Below are 21,383 nucleotides of genomic sequence, written 5' to 3' on the forward strand. Positions count from 1 at the left end.
GTATTGGGGATTGAAGCTAGGGCTTATCCATGATGGATCGACAGTCCACCACTGAGCTGTAGCCCTATGCCCACTGCTTTCATGGATGCTCCATTCTTTTTTCTCATGAAGACAATGACTTAGTGTTTGATACTCTCCTCATCCTCCTATTAAGTTGTCAGATTCTATCTAGGCTACTAGGATTTCTTACTGAGACCTGTGTAGCATCTGCTCATCTCACCTCCTTAAAGGAAGCTGAAGCTGCAAGCATTTTGTGGATGACTAAGTCTGACTCTGTGTGGACTCCCTTGCAGCTTGTTGGGTTTAAATGACCCTTCAGGTTGTCTGAGACACCTACCATCAGTGTCATGCTTTCTTCCTGTCTTCCTGTGCTTAGCTACAGTCACTCTTAACTTCCTAGCAGTCCTTGGGTAAATGTTTCTCTAACTGTTCTTACCTCTGCCTTTCCCTCCTTCCTGAGCTTCTCTGTCCCAATGACTGGGAAACCCCTCTTCTATCTTTGACATCTCCCAAACCCTCTGCTCAATAACGCTGCTCTGGGTATCCTATCCAGAATGCTCTGGGTAGAGACACAGGCCTTCTTTTAGGTATATGTGTTGTGTACTTAATTTTCCTGAATTAAGCATACTGGCTTCTCCTACCTTAACTAAGATGGGAGCTACTTTTTGTTTTGTTTTGTTTTTTGTTTGTTTGTTTGGTTGGTTTTTGTTTTTGCAACAAGGTTTCTCTATGTAGCCCTAGCTGTTCTAGACCTAGATTTGTAGATCAGGCTGGCCTCAAACTCACAGAGATCCTCCTACCTCTGCCTTCCAAGTGCTGGGATGAAAGGCATGCAGCACCACCACCCAGGCATGCGGCACCACTGACAAGGTGCTACTTCAAAACATCGGTTCCTCCATAGCATCCTGTAGAAGACACTCAGGTATTCTTTTTTTTTTTTTTTTTTTTGGTTTTTCGATACAGGGTTTCTCTGTGTAGCCCTGGCTGTCCTGGAACTCACTTTGTAGACCAGGCTGGCCTCGAACTCAGAAATCCACCTGCCTCTACCTCCCAAGTGCTGGGATTAAAGGCGTGCACCACCACCGCCCAGCTTCAGGCATTCTTTGAACATATGTCAAGTATACTTTCACTGAGATATCTGCTGCTTTTAACCATCTGGTGATCTGAGCTCTCGAGGCGAGAGTCCTAAGAATCGCTCTCACCACCTCTCACCCTTCCTTCCTTAGGCTTCTGATGATGAATCCTACATCAGTGACGTGAGTGACAACATATCTGAGGACAACACCAGTGTCGCCGACAACATTTCTCGGCAAAGTACGCATCGTTTGAGTGTCCAGGTTGTTCTATCTACAGGCCACATTCTAACCGTGGCGAGTCGGTAGCCAGCCATTCCCTCCTTCCTCTCACTTTGGTATTCATAGCTTTTCTTTTGCATAATCTATCCAGGTGGCAATTATGAAATCTATTGGGTATGTGGTTAAGTAGAGAAGGTTTACTTCTAGTTATGAGAAATCCCTCCTGTTAAAATATGTGCGCATGCGCACACACAGACAACTTTGCTTTTTAAAATAATATTTGAGTATACTTAAAACTTTGCTTAAATTCCTACCCTGATGTTTTGATTTATATAGAAATCATCCTATTGGATTAAGGTGGTTAGATGTATTACAGTCAGAATTCCAAGAGTTTTCTCTCTTCCACTCTGACGTTATGAAGCCAGAGCGGGGAAGCATCACTCTCTCTGCCCTTCTTCCCCTCCCAGTCCTGAACGGGGAGCTCACAGGAGGCGCCTTCCGCAATGGCCGTCGCACCTGCCTGCCTGCCCCTTGCCCGGACACCAGTAACATTAACCTGTGGAATATCTTGAGGAACAACATTGGCAAAGACCTGTCGAAGGTCTCCATGCCCGTGGAGCTCAACGAGCCCCTCAACACCCTGCAGCACCTCTGTGAGGAAATGGAATACAGTGAGCTCCTGGATAAGGCCTCAGAGACCGACGACCCCTACGAGAGGATGGTATGGGAACAAAGGACGGGGCAGCGCCCCCTAGAGGACCGGAGCTAGGCTCCAGCCATCATGTAGACATCCTTGTTCTAGAACATTCTCACGGCTTAGGTTTAGAGAAGATTTGATCTGTGTGAATAACATAACCAAGCAAAGCCAGGAAGTTCTAAATACTCTTAACTCACATTGTGAGGTTTCCATGGCCTGTTCTCCCACAGGGGTGCCCAGCCCTTGGCTTTGCCGTATGGAGTCAATTTACAAACTTGTTGGGCCTCATTCATAGCTACCCTGAGGTGTATGTTGACCTTGAGCTGTGTGAGCATACCAGCTGGCCTAGATAGTTCCCTAAAGTTTGTCAGAAATATCCTACTCCTTAGAGGTTAAAGCGTGCTGGGCCTTGCTTTGTCAGCTAGTCTTGAGTGCCAGGAGAGCCCATCTGTTTAAGAAACCAACTTGCTGTTGGTACTTTGTCCTTTTTTCCATAAGGCTGGAGGACTTGACCTCTGCTCGAACCAGTGCAAGCAGCTATACCTGCATGCCTGTGAGAGCTGAGTGTGCCTGGGAAATGGCTGACCAGCTGGCCTCCTGAACCTCTGAACTCCCCATTAGTCAGGAAATGGGGTGGACACAAATGTGGAGGACTTGACTTCAGTTACCTGATGGTTCTCCTAGGAGTAGTTTAACCTCTCCTTTCCAGTGTAGTGATGAGGATTCAAATAACTGAAAACACGAACGGCATCAGATCTGCAGCCCTACACACGGATGGATGTACAGTTGGTGGGAGGAGAGGCAAGCAGACCTGGGCTGGCCCCTCCTATATAATACTCCTTTCCTGTGACCTCGCAGGTTCTCGTCGCTGCCTTTGCAGTCTCAGGGTACTGTTCCACCTACTTCCGAGCAGGAAGCAAGCCATTCAATCCGGTCCTGGGGGAGACCTATGAATGCATAAGAGAAGATAAGGGGTTTCGGTTCTTCTCAGAACAAGTAAGTGAGGTTGCTGTCCAAGGTAAGGACAGTGCAGTGTCGAGAAAAGCCTTGCGAACTATGTGTATGGGACAGGCTGTTTTACCAGTTGACAGAGAACGCACATAATTTAACTGCACCATTGCCCCCTTGAAGTGCGTGTAAATTCTGTGTTTAAGCATGATGATGAACATTAACAACTTAAAATTTACCATTAGAACTGGATACTCTTGTTTTTGTTGGGGAAGAAGGATCTTATTTTTTAAAAAAGCCATTGATGATCTAAGTATTGTAGTGCATCCTGTAATCCCAGCACATGGGCAGAGGCAGCAGGATCAGGAGTTCTAGGCCCCTCTTAGCTCTGCAGCCAGTCTGAAGCCAGCCCAAGCTATATAAGATCCTGTCACAAACAAAAACAAACAAGAACATCCTTTGTACGAATTGGAATACTAATATGATTGCCCTTTTTTTAAATTACCAGGTTAGCCATCATCCACCCATTTCTGCCTGTCACTGTGAATCCAAGAACTTTGTGTTTTGGCAAGGTTTGTATTTCAGTTTCACTTGAGAGTCAAACGGATAAGCCTGTGGACATTTTCTAGCTACCCAAAGTACACTGTGCTCAGTTTTATCTCTGCCTTGGGAACTCAGAGCCTATTCATAAGTGTTGGCACAGATCGGCTTGAGAAATTAAAGTTTCCACTTCATTATGAAGCTGTCGGAAATGAGATGCTGAGCCCACGGAGCTCACACGCTGTCCATCGCCCATCAGAGCTCTACACTGCCTGTGTGGTCTGGAGCCATCACCTTGCCTCGTGGTGCCTCATGGGCCTCAGTGCTGTGGCACTGATGTCTGCTGCCCTCCTGCAGAATTGCCCTCTAGTGTATGTGCAGAGATTTTCATCCCAAAGGGATGCTCCCCGGCACATCTGCCTAGATGTCTAGTCAACACAGACGTGACCATGAGCATGTGTACCAACCTTGATGAATGATGCTCAGAAAAACTCTCTAGACTGAACATGGACCAAAAGTTTTCTTTTATTTCACCAAAAATGGAATAGTAACAACCATTGACATAGGATTGACACTCTATTAGTTCTTACAGGCAATCCAAGGGTAATTTCAAGTACATGAGAACAATGCATCTTTTACATGCAAGTACCTTGCACTTTTTATATAAGGGACTGGAGCATCTGCAAACTGGAGTGTAGCATGTAGATTTTCTCCAACAGTCCCCCTCCCCCGAAAGGGATGACAGTTTAAACACTGAAGTGAGTCAGGGTCCTTTGACTCTTTGGAGCTCGCTCTTTGAAAGGAAGGCTCTCTTATTTAAGTCCCATTGTTGTGGTATAATCTCAGTCTTCTCTAAAATAAAGTTCCAGAACCCCCTCAGGAAAATAGAGAACTTATTTTCTGACGTGGCCATTAAGTGTCAAATAATTCTTTGTATGTGGAAGCTCACGGGAAGCATTACCGTAACTCGAGAGCACACCGTGACAGAGTGCTGGGATTGTGCTGGATGCCAAAGTAAGAAAACAAGTTAATTCTTGATTATAACCAAGAGTCAGAAGTCTTAGGAGGACAGCCCTAATCTTTTTCAGTTGATCCAGAGGGACCGGGTGATTATTACAGGTTTGCGGGTAGATTTGAGTGTCCATGTGGAAAACATAAAGCCATCACATGAGAAGGAATGGTGGGCCCCAGGCTGCAGCATAGCCAGTGCAGGAGATGTGTTCACAAAGTTCAACCCATGGGCTCATAAATCTGCTCTATCTGTAGGGAAAGATCTTCGTGCACTCGCTGTTTTATCTTTTGCTGTTCTCTGGGACATATAACTCCTTCATATAGGGAGAAACATGTTATAAGGCAGAGGTATAACCATACTGCAGTCATTTTTACATATACTTCAGGCTTGATGTGTGAGTGTGTGTATGTGTGTGTGACTTTTTAATCATTCAATCAGAACAGCATTTTTTATTATCTGGGGATTTAAATAGGCTCTATGTTCATATGCATATATAAGCACCTCTCGCATGTACATATTTTATTCCTAGCTTCTGAAATTTATTTTGTTAAATGGAAACAAACAGGGAGAGTGATTATAGAGGAACAAATAATGAACCTGGGAAGAATCACAATATTTTCATCACCTTAGCTTTTTCACCAGGACTGTCAGGGTCTTGGGATATTAAATGAATACTACAGGATCAGTTGTAATTGCAACATATGCCTTGTAACGTATGACACGGGTATTGGTTGCTACAGAACTCATCAGACGTGGAGCACTGAATTTTTGTCCTCTCACTATCTCATCTAGATATCAGATGGAAAAATAAGTTCTGGGGAAAGTCCATGGAAATCCTGCCCGTTGGAACCCTGAATGTCACGCTTCCAAAGTAGGTCGCTCTCCCGTCTTGGGCTTCTTACTTTCTCTTGCAGTTCTAGTGGGTTTCTGGAAGGTTCTAAGGGTCTATGTCTCTGTAAGCCCAAAGTCTCTGTCACCTTCAGCACAGTATCAGAATGGATTCTCACAACATATGCAACAGTTTTTGCACATACACCACAGCTTCCTGCTTCTCTCCTGGCCTCCGTCCTCTGGTCAACCCAAAGCTGCCATGGGCTGTGCTCCTACCAGCATGTCAGCCTACGTTTTTTTAGCAAGCTCTCCCTTTATCTATTTCCTTTCTATACAACTTTTACATATATATATATATATATATATATATATATATATATATGTATATATATGTATATATATGTATGTGTATATATATATACACATATATGCATATATTGCATAGATAAAAGACTTACTTTAAGTTATTTATCAAAAACTAACAAGGAAATTCTTTTATTACTGTATTCTATATTAAAATTTTAGAAAACATAGGACATAATTTTTTTAATTTATTGATATTTGTTTTTGAGAACCAAGATATTAATTTGTTGTCGTTTGCTTGCTTGACTGATCTGGGTTTTATCTGTTTGAGTGGTAGGATATGCTGGGGAGGGGAGCTAAAGAGGTGGGTCAGTGTACAAAAGCACTTCACAAACACAATCCCCAGAAACTATGTAAAAGCTGGATACACATAACATGAGTGCCTGTAATCCCAGTGCTGTGGGATGATAGAAGATGCGAGGTGGAGACAAGAGAATCCTTAGAAGCCTCTCAGGCCGGCTGGCCTGCAGGATGCAGGATGCACTAGGTCCTCCTAGTGACCCTGTCTCTAGGGGGAAGGCAAAGACCAACACCTGAGGTTACCCTCTGACCTCCACACACATGCTGTGCACACACACGCACATGCACACACACACGCACACATGCACATAAGCACACAGTGTGCTGATGAATAACGAGTTTTCCTGGGAGTCTGTAACTCCTGTATCACACCAGTTAGGCCTTAGAAGCATTTAATTTCATTATGAAATATAGTTTTACTTGCAAATATACATAATGTGCAAACGTACACCTGATTTTTGACTGTGCCCTTTAATTGTTTGGCGGAAATTCCGTACTTTATTCCCAAGAATCTGCATTGGATTTCTGCCATAGATATGCTTGCTCACTTTGTCTCTTTCCCAAAGAATGACCCCATCTTTCTTTTTAACTTTTATTATGGCAGCGTAGGTTGAGAGTGCTCTGAGAGTAATCTTTCTCAAATGTGTATCTGGTGAATTCCTCTTCTCTGCAATCCTTCCACCAGTGTGCATTGCCTGCCTGTAAATGTGCAGTCTTCACTGGGTCATTAAATGCCTTCCCTGCCCTCCTCAAGACCTGGACCCCACATGGAACTCTAGATACCATGGTTTTTCTGGCCCCCGTGCCCACCTCCCCACCACAGACCTACAGAGTCAACCTCGTCTGCTATGGCTTGCCCAATAACCCCTCCATGTTCCAGAACTCTAAGGACTAAACCCCTCTTCTGATCCCATGCATTTTTCATTGGTAAATAGTAACCTTCATGACACTTGACTTTTTTGAGTATTTTCTGACATGTCACTATACAAGAGGGCCAGAAGAGAGGCATTGTTGAGCTTAACAGCTTTAGGTTCATAGAACCTTTCACTACTGTAAAGAAATAAAGTCACAGATTTTTCATAACTACACCGAGGTTTTTCAAGAAGTGAGGAGAAAGTGAGGGACTAGGAGGTTTTACCCGGATACTATTCTCCTTTGTAGGAGCAGGAACGTATCTGTGTCTCTCGCTTTTAACCAGTGCTGTATTCTTTGCAGATATGGGGATTACTACGTGTGGAATAAAGTCACCACGTGCATACACAATATCCTGAGTGGGAGGAGATGGATTGAGCACTACGGTGAGGTGACCCTAAGAAATACCAAAAGCAGTGTTTGCATTTGCAAACTCACGTTTGTCAAGGTAAGTGGCACTGTACAAAAGGAAGGCTTGCACGGAATGCTTCCTAAGGAGGCACAGTAGAGAAGGAAGGCTTGTATGGAATGCTTCCTAAGGAAGCAAGCAGAGGAAAGCTGCCCTGCATCCTGTCTTCTTAGACATTTAGGTATTTTAGACAAGAAAGCACAACTAACCTTCAGTTGCTTTAGAAATATAAACTTCTGAGTTTGTAGAGGTCAAAAGTACCAGGCCAAAGGAGGAAATGAGTTTATTTTCAAAATCTTGTGTTTACATAGTCACCCAGTACACTCAGGAAAATTCTAGACTATATTCCATTCCTATACTGAGTCCCCGAGCATCCATTACTGTCTGATGACAGAATACATTTAGGTGATCTTATTTAGCAAACTCATTCTAAAACAGCTGCCAGTCATTCCAAACCCACCTAACTCTTTCCTGAAGCAATCCAAATTGAGCAAAAAAAAAAAAAAAAAAAAAAAAAAAGCATTATCTTTGTCAACTAGAAAAAAAGGGTTAGGGACAGAAATGCCCATGAAACAGCATTTTTTCAATTAACACTGCTCCGAAGTAAAATATACAACACCATATCCATGTTCGTGTAAGTATACTACTGGCTTACCAATTATGTTGATATTGTGCCCCACTGAGGTTCATGGAGATCCATGAGCAAAGGGAGAAAGTCTGAAGAGAAAAATAACGAACCCATGAGCTAACATTGGGTTCTTCAGCTAACAACTGATCAGGAGCTAGAGAATGGCCGGCTCTCATGACGTGGCATGAAGCAGTTTGGTTTGGTTTGGTTTGGTTTGGTTTGGTTTGGTTTGGTTTGGTTTTTATGGTACTAAGAATCAAATCCATGGCCTTGCCCATGGGAAGCCAGTGCTCACACTACACACCCAGCCCCGTGACTACCCGTTTCATAGAAATCAGTCTAAGCAGCTATGATAGCACACCTCTAAGCTCAGCACTTTTGTCTGAGGTAGGATTGTGAGTTTTGTGTCAACCTGGGCTACACAGTAAATTCCTGGCCAGATGGAGCTTCCTAAGACAGAGAGCAAGAAGGGCAGCCTTCCATATTGGCAGAATGTGTTGAACTACATCCCAAGGGAAAGAATGTTGTTCTATGGAGAGGACAGGTTGAGTTGATTGTTTTCCAGGTGAATTACTGGAACTCCAACGTGAATGAAGTCCAGGGGGTGGTGATAGACCAGGAGGGGAAGGTGGTGCACCGGCTGTTTGGGAAATGGCACGAAGGACTCTACTGCGGGGTGGCCCCCTCGGCAAAGTGCATCTGGAGACCAGGTGAGACCATCTGAGCTTCCTGGTCAGGAGGCTGTGGGGAGGGAATACTGGGGCATACCATGGAGTTTGCCTTGCATTTCTGTCTACTAGAGACATCTGAAATGTAAATGCTCAAGGCACTTGCCGTTACATTTATACTCAACAAAGAAGTTATATGTATAATCCATGACTGGATACTTGATTATTAAAAGACAGGCCGAATCACTGACATGAAGTAGAGTGACCTGTTGAAATCTGCCATGGGAAGTTGCTTTAAACATAATAGATACATGCAAACACTAGGTGTACTAAATAAAGATAGATAAATAAATATAATTGAAATGCATAAGCAAGCCCTCATATGTGTTTACTTTTTAAATAAAACAAAGGAAGTGTAGCATCTTTAATCTGCCAATGCAGGAACTTGCCACCGTGAGTGATCCTTTTCACTTGAGCAGCAGAACTGTGGCATGCTGGCACTTAATAAAGGACATTTGGCAGAGCCAGGCAGTAGATTAGCATGTAACTGAGTATCAAGTATGAGTGGGAAAAATTTGCCAGGGAGCATTTATTTTCATTGGAATTTGTCAGGTAACCTCCAACTTAGTTATTGGTTTCCTAAAGGGCACCGCTGCCTGCTTATAGACTTCCTTCTGGTAGTGTAATTAATGCATTCTTAGTGACTAATTACTGAATACTGAGCGTGCAGCAGTCTTGTTCTAGGTGGCTGGAATACTTCAGTAAGCAAGCCAGACAAATATTCCTGGAATTTACTAACAAGCACCAGTAAGAGGTTGGGGTGTTAGTCAGTGGTTGGGTACTTCCTCGAAGAAGTGAGGTGCTGGGCATCAAGTGCAGTCTTACTTTACTGCTAGGTGTGATGGTGCATGCCTGCAGCCCTGGTACTTGGGAGAGAGACAAGTACTGAATTGGAGAATTGTTAGACTCCAGGAATTCAAGACTAGCCTGATAGAAAAGTGACACACACACAATGTTAAAAATAGTTTTTAAACGTTCTAAAGAAATACTAGTAATATTCATTTATGACTGCATGTTTGTGATGAGGACATACATGGCAGATGTTTCTGGTGCAATGTTAATGTTTGTAGTTAACCAGCCTGGTCTTTATAAACTTACCGAGTTCAGTGAATGTAGGCTATGACTATAATATAAGGTTTTATTTCAAGGCTGGGTTTTATAAAATATGCTAATCTTTCAGTGCCAGCCATCAACATAAACCATCTCACCCAGCAAAACAGAATCCGTTTAATGACTCAAGAGGAGAGCACGGTGTTATGTTCATAAGGACAGACCTGGGCCCTCTTTCAGAGCTCTTCCTGACGGTGTTGGCTCGGTCCCTCACTCTCAGTCTTTCCTTCTCACAACTGTTCTCTGTCTCCCTCCAGGTTCTCTGCCAACCAACTATGAGCTCTACTATGGCTTTACAAGATTTGCTGTGGAGCTCAATGAGTTGGACCCCGTCCTGAAGGACCTCCTTCCCCCCACAGATGCCCGATTCCGGCCAGATCAAAGGTCAGGGTGCCTGCAGAGTCTCTGCGGTATCCTAGATAACAACACAGTGTCAGAGGTCATCTGGACTATGGACAACATCCCTTGTTTGCTCCTTTCTGCATTCCTTCGTCCCCTTAATGCACCCAGAAATACCTGAGTTTCCAAATCTGGGCAAAACGGATTCTGTAGGGTCGTTTAAACAGGAGCTTATTTAAATGGCCAGTTATATTGGGCACAAAGCCTCCTCCATATTTACCAAATGTCAGACTTGCTCCTCTCCCTGTATTTATACCCTCCTTACACACAATGCCCTGTAACATGAAGTGTTATTCAAACTGAAGATCGAGAGGGCCGGGAGTCTGGAGCTTCCCCAAAATATCTTGGTCCCAGAGGTGTGGAATTGTACTTAAACCACCGAATTCAGGTTTTGTTGTTTTAATATGATCCATGATGTCCTCCACTTCTACAGAATCCATTTTGTTCCCCTAAAATTCTGTTTGCCATCTGCATTCCACCCAAGATCAGCTCTCTGTTTCCCATGTATGTGAGCAGTTTCCCTCCTAAAATGTTCTTGGCATGGCTCTCAGTACGTTCTGTCCTACATATGATTCCATATGTGTAAAAAAAAAGGCAGTGTATGTTATTCCCAGTGTATGTGTATCACACTGATTGTCATTTAATTTCATCAACTAACTTTTTACAGTATATATTATATTATGCATTACTATGTGTTCTTGTTTCGAAATGTAAAAGTGCATCCATGCATCCATGTGTGCATGTGTGTGTGTGTGTGTGTGTGTGTGTGTGTGCACGTGCACATATGTGGCAACCGAACAAAGAGCCTGTGTTTATTAGCTAATGAACAGTCTTCTCCCTACCACAGAGCCGCATCCCATCCACAGATGTAAACATTTACAAATCACTGGGTCTCTTGACCTTCTCAATTCCATTTCAGTGTACCTTCTTTTTCATCTCTCTGACACTCCTGGTAAAAGAGGAAGACTCCTTGCTCTCAATTTGGTGTCTCAGTAGAGGACAGCCAGTCACCATCCAGCCATCACATAGCCAGACACACACCACAGCCAGACAGCACAGAGAAGTGCTCAGGGCCAAGCCTGTCACCTGTTCCCATTCCGTTGTATTCCCAATGGAGTAACTCAGTCCACATACACAGAAACTATAGTAACTGATATACAAATTGAGAGTGCATGGCCTGGGACAGACATGAAGGGCCATCAGTAATGTAACCACGGTTCAGGATTTTATGTTCTCCGTAACCAGCAGGTAATGCTATGCCAGTATTTTTTTTTAAAGGAGCTAACAATCGGAATATCAACTGTATTCTGCCTAGGTTTTTGGAAGAAGGGAACCTGGAAGCCGCAGCCGCAGAGAAACAAAGAGTTGAGGAACTCCAAAGATCGCGAAGACGCTACATGGAGGAAAACAACCTTGAACATATACCAAAATTTTTTAAGTAAGTCAGCCATACCCACAAGTTTGTGTTTTACTAATGGTTGCCACAGACCATGAGGGACTCGCGGTAGGGGAAAAGAAGGTTGCAGAGTGCCTAGGGAACATAAGCAAATGTGGGTAGCTTTGCATCAGACAGTGAGGATACTGAATCAGATTTTGTGCTTGTAAAAGTGACTGTACCGGCCAGCTCTTCTCAATGGTCCTTTCTTTCTGTGGACAGTGATGTAGAGGAGCTCACCAGAGGACATTTCCCTTTCTCTGGACCCTTTGTAGTGGCCGGAAGGTATTCCCACTCCTCACACAGGCAGTGGTTGGGGCTCTGCCCCCAAGGGCACCGTGACTCCATTAGGATTTGATTTTATTTCTGTCACACAGAGCTTGTGTCTGCTCAGATTTGGCCCCACTGTGGTACGATCAAAGATGATTAGTACAGGATTATTTAAAGGATTATATAAACATCACACAGATGAGTCTGTGGTTTCCAGATCCATCATCTGTCATCCTCCTGAGCATGCACAGAGAAGCGCAGGGTAACCCCCCCCCCCTTAGAGCCATCATCTCAGGATCACCCTGTGCTGGAGGTGCAGACTTACTCTTCAGAGATTAGCAGGGTGCCCTTCAGGAGGTCTACAGTGTTCTCTTCCTAGGGCTGCAGTGTGCCCTTCTGACATGGGCCTTGCAGCTACTGATGTTGCACTGTTCCTGGGAGGTAGCTCTAACTTATGATGCTTACAGAGCTGTGTTTGAGCCTCTGTGCTTTCTCCCCCTTGCCCGGAGGTAATTAGAGGTCATTAGTTCCAGCCCTTAGTCTTTTAGTCTTTTTCCTTCTTTCTTTTATTTCAATCATTTAATGACAACAGTTACTTTATTTCTGGCCAGAATTTTCCAACTTATCAACTGTCGGCAGATAGGACACTAATTGTATATAATATCCTTGATGTTATTTGTGGCTAACATTGATTTTCATATTTTCACAGAAAAGTTATTGATGCAAATCAAAGAGAAGCCTGGGTTTCTAACGACACCTACTGGGAGCTTCGAAAGGACCCTGGGTTTAGCAAAGTAGACAGCCCCGTTCTTTGGTAAACTGGAGACGTAGAGCTAGCCAATATCCCACACTCGGAATGAATAAATAACTATGCACAATTATGTTTCTTATAGCTATGCGTGGTTTCTGGGTCGACTGAAAAGCTCCCATTGGCTTTTCTATTCATCTTTATAATGGATTTTCAAAAGTGCATTAGACAAGGCTCCTAACCACTTTTGGATCCTTTCTGTTTTGCTGCAACCATATTCCTTAAATAAATAATAAATAAATAAAACCCATGCCCTCCTCGGAAAGCAGCCTAAAAGAAGGAGAATATAAAATCCAAAGTCGGGAGAGTCGGAAAAGAAGATGAAACTGTAACAGGCGCTTCAAGCTGATCAGGAGAGTTTTAAATGATACACAAACTACATGTTTCGTCTGCTGTCTGAAAGCGTCATCCCGTACCTTAGCAGCTCCTGGGCCGTAGTCGGTTAGTTCAGACTTGAAGTGTGTTCTTTTGATGTGGTGTGCTTGTTCTCAGCCTCGTAAAAATTGACAACACGATGCTTCCCGAAACCCATTCCATCTTTACGACATTGTTCATGCCTTAAGAAATGCAAAGATGTACAATAAACTGTTTTTTAAATGTGTGCTCATAGGTGTATGTGAAGGACAGAGTCCTGGCATGATTCACTTTCTTGGTCAGAAGGTTGATTCAGCTGATAGAAGGATTAAATGAGGAAAAAACACACTTTCCTTTGCTAAGTCAGTTCTGCTGTGGTGGATCTGAGGGGCAAGAGGGCTAAGATACTGTATACTAAGTTAGATCTCTGTATCCAGGTCGTTCTTTAAGTTCCTGTCCTATGTCCAGATAGTAAGCCATCCCTCCTCCGTCTGACCTCACAGTGTGCCCTGGTATTTGGCAAAAGTTGTATCTGATTTGGACACCCGTCATCAGTGTTAAACTTCAGTAGGAAGTAACAAAGCCCAGTTTCTGCCTGGGCTGGGTGGTACCATAAAGCACACAAGGTCATAGAACACATCCCTGACTCATGCCCGCCACTTGACACTGTTGCAATTCCATGGAGAACAAAAGCTTATTTGCATTACGTAAATGGATCCTATGCATAATCATGTTTCTTCTTTTAAAATAATCAGGCGGTTCCATATGATACATGGTTACATACTAAGCATCTACCTTGCTAAGGGCAGATATATAAAACTTAGGCTTAAAAAAAAGTATCCATTCCAAAGGTGGGGGCGGGCAAGGTGTGTTTTGAATCCTTCAGGTTTTGTTTCTCCTCCACAGGTATACAGAGGCTTTTGTAGGAAGCTTGCATTGGCATTTTTAAGTTCTTGCATGTACATGACAATATAAACACCTGTATGTTTTTTTAAATAAAAAAAAATCTCTTAAGGGGGCTTCCTAGTGAATTAGAAACTTACATATATTTTATTGTTAGTTTTATTCTTAGATTCTTACCATCTGAATTTAAGTGTTACTTCAGACTCTGATAACAAGGTTAGTGACATTTTGTATTTTGTTAAGAGGTATCTATCAATCTCGGTGTTATTTCTTCCCCCTGCCAAGCATTCCTAAAAGCATTCCTAATAATGGCCAACTCACCATCAAACCCAAAACTTTTGCGAACATGGAGGGAAATCCAGAGTTTCCCCGAGATGGAGCAATATTTTAGTTATCCCCAAATTCATCTCCCCATTCATGTACACCATGCACACAGCTGTTAGTCATTGGAATGAAACTTCGCACTCCAAAGAGTTCCTGAAGTCAGAGCCAGAGCCAGGCTTCCGTTTACACGGCTTTCTCCATGTGCTCCTGGGTCCTCGGTGGCTCTCCCTGCAGTTGTAAAACCTTCCCCCGTATCACGGACTACTTTTTTTCTTGGTTCAACCCAATGCTGTTTTATCAGTGCATCTCTAGTTATGTCTGATTTTATATTGAGTTAGGACTTAATTACAGTCCCGTGGACCTCCTCATAAAAGCTGGTTCTCCTCCAACTGAGAAGGCTTACAGTACGATTTAAAGTGGGTCTCACCTGCACTTACTAGTGTCTGACAAAATGGTCTTACATCTGCCTAAGTAATAGAAGAGTCCTGCAGAATAGAGATGCCACAAGGAGGGACTGCAAAGGTGAGGTGATCAAAACACAATAGGAGATGTACATTTAGTAAAGGGCGGAAGGCCCAGGACACAGCAGGGAAGTAAAGACAGCTCCCAGGTTTGGATTAACTGAGAAGAAAGGAGAAACAACAGATGAAACCTTTGTAGTCAGATAGTAAGGTTAAGATGACAAATAAGATAAAGTCAGATCTACCCTGAAACTCTAATAAGAATTTCAGGATGCAAACGAGAGAAGCATGGGATTAATTACAATCACATTGTATGGCATCCTCCAGTTTGAATCTGTTTGGAGATCTCGGTTCCCCCGGGTGTGACCATCATGTTGTCAGGTCGTGTCTCAATCACATCATCAGTTAGGCTTCAAATTCCAGACTGGACTGACTGGTCAGTACCAACCTTTGCTGAGGCTCACCAAAATTGGATCATTTTGATGCTGAATGCTGTTAACCAAGGTGCAAATGTACTCTTCAGTGTTGCTGATCTTTCTTATTTTTTAATTGTCATTATTTTTCTTGGGTTATTTTAAAATGATGTCCATGTTATCTCCAGGTAGCTGTAAAAAATAAATAGATAAAATAAACTTCATTTAAGATACCCATTAGTGGTATATGTCAGTTGTATGTGATTGCAGGGCCAAATGTCATTCTTCTGCCTGAGGGAAACCAAGAAAGTTGTGGTACAGAGGCCACCAACTTGTCAACTTCCCAAATCTTTTGTGCTCAAGCTCTTGATTCTTCTGGCTTTGTGTTATTCTGCGTTAGCACTTACCAGTCATTAGATCCTGTCCTCAAGGAGCTCAGAGAGGGAGAGACGTTCTAGGAAGGAAACCCCGATTAACGTGTTTAGTTTAGCAGTAAAGAAGATTTTTGTTACTCTTCTGTGGGTTTAATTATCCATCCTGTCTAATGCTGTTCTCTGTCATCCTAGAAAATAAAGCGTTTGTGGGAGCAGAGCTCCGCCCAGCAGGGGGCAGAGCAGATGTTTGCACTTGGCTCAGTATGTTATGAATGTGGCACAGTAAATAAAGTTTGTGTACAGAATATTAGTTTATTTCTATGAGAGCAATTATGTTCAGGATATATAAAAAATGTATCTAATTAAACCATTACAGATCTATTTTGTGCTCTAGAAATGTTCTTTGGGGGGTGGGTGTCGGTAGAGCTAAAAGTAAAATGTTGATGTGTTCTCATGGGTTTGGTTTTGTCTCCCAAATGTTCTGTGGCTTTTGGGAAAGACTCCATATCACCCCAGGAGTCTATCTTAATTGAGTTTGGTTTGTAAACACTTCTACTTTGAAAGTTGTGCATTGCGTGGCTCCTTCTCTTAAGCAGAAACTAGCTTTATTAGCAACATCTTCTGCCTGTTACGGAGATGTGGAACCTTCCTGCAGTGGCTGCTTTCAAAGAGAGAATGGCAAATTGCATTGGATGGGTTCGACTTCATTCTTCTAACCTGGGATCTAAAGGATGGATAAATGCTGTGATGAAGTAACATGCCCTACATCATAAGTAGAACAGGCCCTTAGGACAGACAGACAGACAGACAGCTGGTAGATAGATGTCTCATCTGGAAGAGAATTGGTGTCGTACTCTTGCATTGGCTTTTCAAAACAACAAGCTCGTCTCTCTATCCTCTGGTCCTTACAAGCAGAAGGGGAGATGCTGCTGAGCACCATGTCATTGTCTGTGAAATGGGCTGGCTTCATGTGTAATCTCAGTCACTCGGTATTAGAAACTGCTTCATTCACTTTCCTCATGAACACCATTAATTCTTCATGAGTTAAAAGGTTCCTTGTACACACATATTATGAGTTATTTTCCAAACTGATAGAAAAAAAAAGTTAACCAAAAGTTCTCAGTTTCCATAAATTTTGTTTCTATCTGTACCTTCCTTCCCAAAATGAGTTAATTGTAAAGAAAAGGATATTAAAGTTTTAGTAAAATAAAGTGGAATCCTGTGTGGGGGTCCGTCTGCTTCTTCTATCAGTGTTAGATCAGATGAGGAAGGGAACTGAACTCTTACAGACAGGACGATGATAAAATCACGGCTCCCTTACTTGTCTGCTCTCCCTCAGTGTTTCATCTCAGGCCTTCGGGAACTAAAATGTTTGCTGTGCTTTTTAAAAAGCTGGATACAAATGTTATATAATAAATGTCACACATTGAAACTGATACACAACCTGGTATGTGTTGACTGCAGATACAGTGAGACCAGCACCAAAACAGTACAGAGCATGCCCATCCCTCCAAGGCTTTTCCAGGCTCCCGAGTAATCTCTTCCTCTCCACCCAGAAGCAATTGTTGGTCTTTTTTTCTTTTATATTAAAGTTTGCATACTCTCTTATATTTACAGCATTTAATATTTGGGGGAGTGTGTAAAAATAATTATATATTCTCGCGAGCCCCTATAAAAGACACACACACTTCTGGGCAGCCTCCTCCTCTCTCTATCTCCTTCCGCTTTGTCTCTCTGGTCTGTGCTGAGACCTCACACTAGATCCTGAAGTCCTGACTTTCTCTATTGCCCAATCACAGGCTCTAGCCTTAACCTTAAACTGGGGAGCAAAGCTCACATAACAAAGGCTGGTTTGCTTGGAAATTTGCTCATCTTGAGGCTACCTGATCTTGGAGTACAGAATTTAATATTTGAAGACATAGCGGAAAGGGGGTGCACAGACCTGCCAATTCTTATATTCAATCAAGTCTCAGCACACAAGAGAAAATGGTTCTGGGCTGGAGAGATAGCTCATCAGTTAAGGGCACTGACTGCTCTTCCAGAAGTCCTGAGTTCAATTCCCAGCAACCACATGGTGGCTCACAACCATCTGTAATGGGATCCAATGCCCTCTTCTGGTGTGTCTGAAGACAGCTACAGTGGTAGAGAGTACTCATATAAATAAAATAAATAATTTTTTTTTACATTCTGGTAGCCCAGTAGAAATTGTAGGTTTGCTATTTTTCATATCAAAATGCCCATATACCATGGAGAGGTAGTTTTCGTGCTTTGAGAGCCCAAAGTTGGTGGAGGATGAGAAGCAGGTCAAGGAAGACCTGGAAAGTATATTCCTCTATTGTATAATGAAAGAAACCAACAAAGCTGTGGAATCCAAAATGGCTGATCTGAGATGGTAGTTTGATGGTGATGGTGGTGGTGGTGGTGTTGGAGTCAGAGGAGCTTCTGTCAAGCTGTTTATTATTTGCTTCACTTTTATGTGACCTCTTTTGAAGTAAACTTGTTTTAATTTAAACACAAAGCATGCAATTGTACATATGAATGAGGAGTTTAGTGATGTTTTTCATACATGTCACAATCATGTAAGCTTTCAGGCAGGTTAAACAGATCAGTCTGCTCCAACACTCACCATCTCTCGATAGTGGAAACTTTCAAAGCCTGTTCTTTCAGCGTCCCATGCATTACTGCAATCTACTGACCCCCTGCCCTGCTCACAAACATTTGAAACTTCTAATGTTTCAGAAGTGTGTGTTTTCTGACTCTTCATCTGGAGAAAAAGAACGAAATCTAAATTTTGGAAAGGAAGTTACCATACCTACTAGTGATCTTCCACTGGGCAGTCCCAAAGCTCATTCCTGTTGTCCTTACAGCCAAATCCCATTACTGGGAAATAGAGAAGTGTTTCATGTAATTTCAAAAGCTACCACCTTTAGCTGGGATCTGCAGCGCTACCAGCCCCTCCCAGCTTCCCTTTAACTGGCTTTAGCTCCCTGAGGGTGACCAAGATGCTAGCCCCTCCTGAGACCCTTAAATCAGTGGAAAAAAGGGACACACACACAGGATATTAGTTTACAACTTGCCTTCTAGGCACAATTGCTGGGTGCAGATATCTCCCCCCTGGAAAAACTTGCCCTTAACAGTTTATTTTCTCTGTCTCTCCACCTGCTCTAAACTTTAGTGGCTAGCCCAACCTAGGCCCCTGCCAAACATAGAGGAGGCCACATGCCCAAGCTCTCCCCAAGACCTCACATGGTTGCTGCGTTCTTCCTCCAAAGCATGGCAGAAAAGACTCCTCTCCTTCCTAGCATCTGCCTTTTCTTCCTGGGACACAGAAGTCCCACCAATACCTTCCACCCAACAACTGTCCCCCAGCCTTCATTACTGACAAATCAAGAACCAATTGGAGAACAGGATTTTAATATCAGGACCTCCCTCTACAGAGAAGTTTCCAGAGGTCATCTGATACAAGATTTTAAAAAGACAAAACAAAAACAAAAAACAAACTCATTCTCGCTGTGTAGCACTGGCTTGCCTAGAACTCATAGAGATCTGCCTGCCTCTGATTCCTGAGTGCTGGATTAACAGCGTGTGCCTCATTCTCAGCCAGTATAGCGTGATTAGTATTTGACACTGAAGAGAAAGAAAGGGAAGTAGAAAACAGAGGAGAAGTCCATTCCTAAGTGGGACAGATCCTCTTGAGGGGTGTGGGTAAATCCCAGGTGGAACACATATCATCTTGGATGGTTTTTTAAAGATTCCTGAACTGTTCTCTGAAGACTAGAACTTGGACTAAAAAGGCATATGCACTCCCATCCCAGGAAGTATGAGCTACAAGTGGGATGACGACACACCCACCCCCCCACACACACACACACATACACTTCTTTATCCTTGCCTCTTTATCCTTTGTAGCTCTAACAGAAACACTTGGGTGTCAGTGGAAAAGTCTTACTCAAGAACTAAAACCAAGATCTGAGTTGCAGACCAGGATGGAGCACTTACCTGAGACATACAAGTCCCCGGGTTCTGTCCCCAACTGGCCAATAAGTGTAGGCTTGCAGGTGAGCAAAAAACACACCCTTCACACAAGAATAAAACTCTGTTCTGCTATCCTGTCACTGATGTCTGCCTAATACTGGCACTGTGGTAAGGATGGCAGAACTCTGAAGTCTAGAAGACAGTGATGGTAGAGAGCATCCAGATGCAGCCGTGGAGGCAGCCTCCCCAGCCGGATTACTGGAAGTTTATTCTCAAAGCTTGAATCCATTCCTCTTTCTTCCAGGGGTGGTTGGCATTTCTAGTGAACTGCTCAGTGGACTCCCAGGGTCTGCACTTGTAGGGAAGCTGGTATCCCAGTGAACAATCTCAGAGTAAGGTTAAACAGCTCAATCTTCACTTAGATGAGCTTCCTCCCTGAAGGGGTTCCTATTTGAAGAAACTCCAGCCTAAAATTGTGCTTATAACTGAAGGCATAAAGATACATACTTTATACGAAAAGACTTGGTAGTCTGGCTTCAATTATGTTTGTTAGAGGATATGTGGCCCCCTTCAGACTGGAAAGATATGTTACATACAGAATGCCAATCAACTTCCAATAGAATAAAGATTTCCTAACAAAGGTAATTCACAGGGGAAAAAAATGTCTGCCTCTCCATACTCAAAATAACAACCACGTCTCCTCAAGGCTGTGTACAAGAATGCTACATTTGGAACGGCCCGGGAAATAAATTACATAAAGAGATTTGTGTGCTATTCTGATGACCTTCCCCCACAAAATTGCTGTTCACTAAGCCACTAAATTGGATATTTTCACTTCCAGCAATAGATTTCAGCTACACTAGAGAAGACTGAGTATTTAGTATGTATTTCCAGCTCTTTTTTTGGAGTGACTGCACACTCAAGTCAAATGCTAGCATGAGACCTTTTCCTGAATTCTAAACTTCTTTGTACTAAAAGACTTGGTGGTCTGCCTTCAACTCTCCTTTTTTTCCCCCCAGATTTTAGAAGTAAAGACAAACTCCATAAAGACTGTGGGAAACTCAAGTCTCAAAGGGGATGTCTTTCTTCTACTCCTGAACTCTTGGAACAGCCTGGGAATGCATTTCCATATACCCAGTATACTAGTAAGAGTTCTCTAGAGTTACAGAACTTATGGGTAGTCTCTATATAGTAAAGGAATTTGTTGATGACTTACAGTCTGTAGTCCAACTTCCAATAATGTTCAGCAGTAGCTGTGAATGGAAGTCCAAGGATCTAGCAGTTGCTCAGTCCCACAAGGCAAGCAGGTTGAAGAAGAGAGAGTAAATCTTCCTTCTTCCAATGTCCTTATGTAGGTCTCCAGCAGAGGGTGTGGCCCAGATTAAAGGTGTGTGCCCCACGCCTTTAATCCCAGATGACCTTGAACTCAGAGATCTCCCTGTCTTAATCTGGAATTCATAGCCACTATGCCTCAAGATCTCCATGTCAAGATCCAGCTCAGAAACTTGTATCTCCCAGCCTCCAAATTAGGATCACTGGTGAGCCTTCCAATTCTGGATTGTAGTTCATTCCAGATATAGTCAAGTTGACAACCAGGAATATCCACAATACCCAGTAGTTGTTCATTTGGAAAGTGGGTTTTCATGGGGAACATTTCCTGTCAATAATAGAGCCAGTTCTCATAAATCAGAGACAATGTGTCCTGTTATTAGCCTGTACACAACATATGAATAGTTACTGATCAGCCTTGACTACCAAGGCTCTTTCGTTGTTGTTGTTATTATTATTTTCTTTATTTACATTTCAAATGTCCCTTTTCCAAGTTTCCCCTCTGCAACCCCTCATCCCAACCCCCACCCCTGCCTCTATGCAGGTGCTCCCTCACACACACACA

At 43.0% G+C, this 21,383-nt stretch overlaps 1 protein-coding gene across 11 annotated transcripts in view; it reads left to right on the plus strand.

The window, feature by feature from the left end:
* Positions 1 to 15,895, plus strand: part of Osbpl6 (oxysterol binding protein like 6) — a 185,522-nt gene extending 169,627 nt beyond the window's left edge. For all 11 annotated transcript variants that reach the window (XM_029470666.1, XM_029470664.1, XM_029470669.1 and 8 more), the window contains 10 exons: positions 1,227 to 1,314; positions 1,763 to 2,016; positions 2,851 to 2,988; positions 3,449 to 3,512; positions 5,285 to 5,363; positions 7,202 to 7,346; positions 8,501 to 8,645; positions 10,031 to 10,157; positions 11,488 to 11,610; positions 12,587 to 15,895. In XM_029470666.1, coding sequence (XP_029326526.1) covers positions 1,227 to 1,314; positions 1,763 to 2,016; positions 2,851 to 2,988; positions 3,449 to 3,512; positions 5,285 to 5,363; positions 7,202 to 7,346; positions 8,501 to 8,645; positions 10,031 to 10,157; positions 11,488 to 11,610; positions 12,587 to 12,695 — 1,272 coding nt within the window. In that variant the 3' untranslated portion in view covers positions 12,696 to 15,895. The remainder of the gene's footprint in view (positions 1 to 1,226; positions 1,315 to 1,762; positions 2,017 to 2,850; positions 2,989 to 3,448; positions 3,513 to 5,284; positions 5,364 to 7,201; positions 7,347 to 8,500; positions 8,646 to 10,030; positions 10,158 to 11,487; positions 11,611 to 12,586) is intronic.
* The last annotated feature ends 5,488 nt before the right edge of the window (positions 15,896 to 21,383 follow it).

This window comes from Mus caroli, chromosome 2 (genome assembly GCF_900094665.2).
Source record: "Mus caroli chromosome 2, CAROLI_EIJ_v1.1, whole genome shotgun sequence".
NCBI classification, from domain to species: Eukaryota; Metazoa; Chordata; class Mammalia; order Rodentia; family Muridae; genus Mus; species Mus caroli.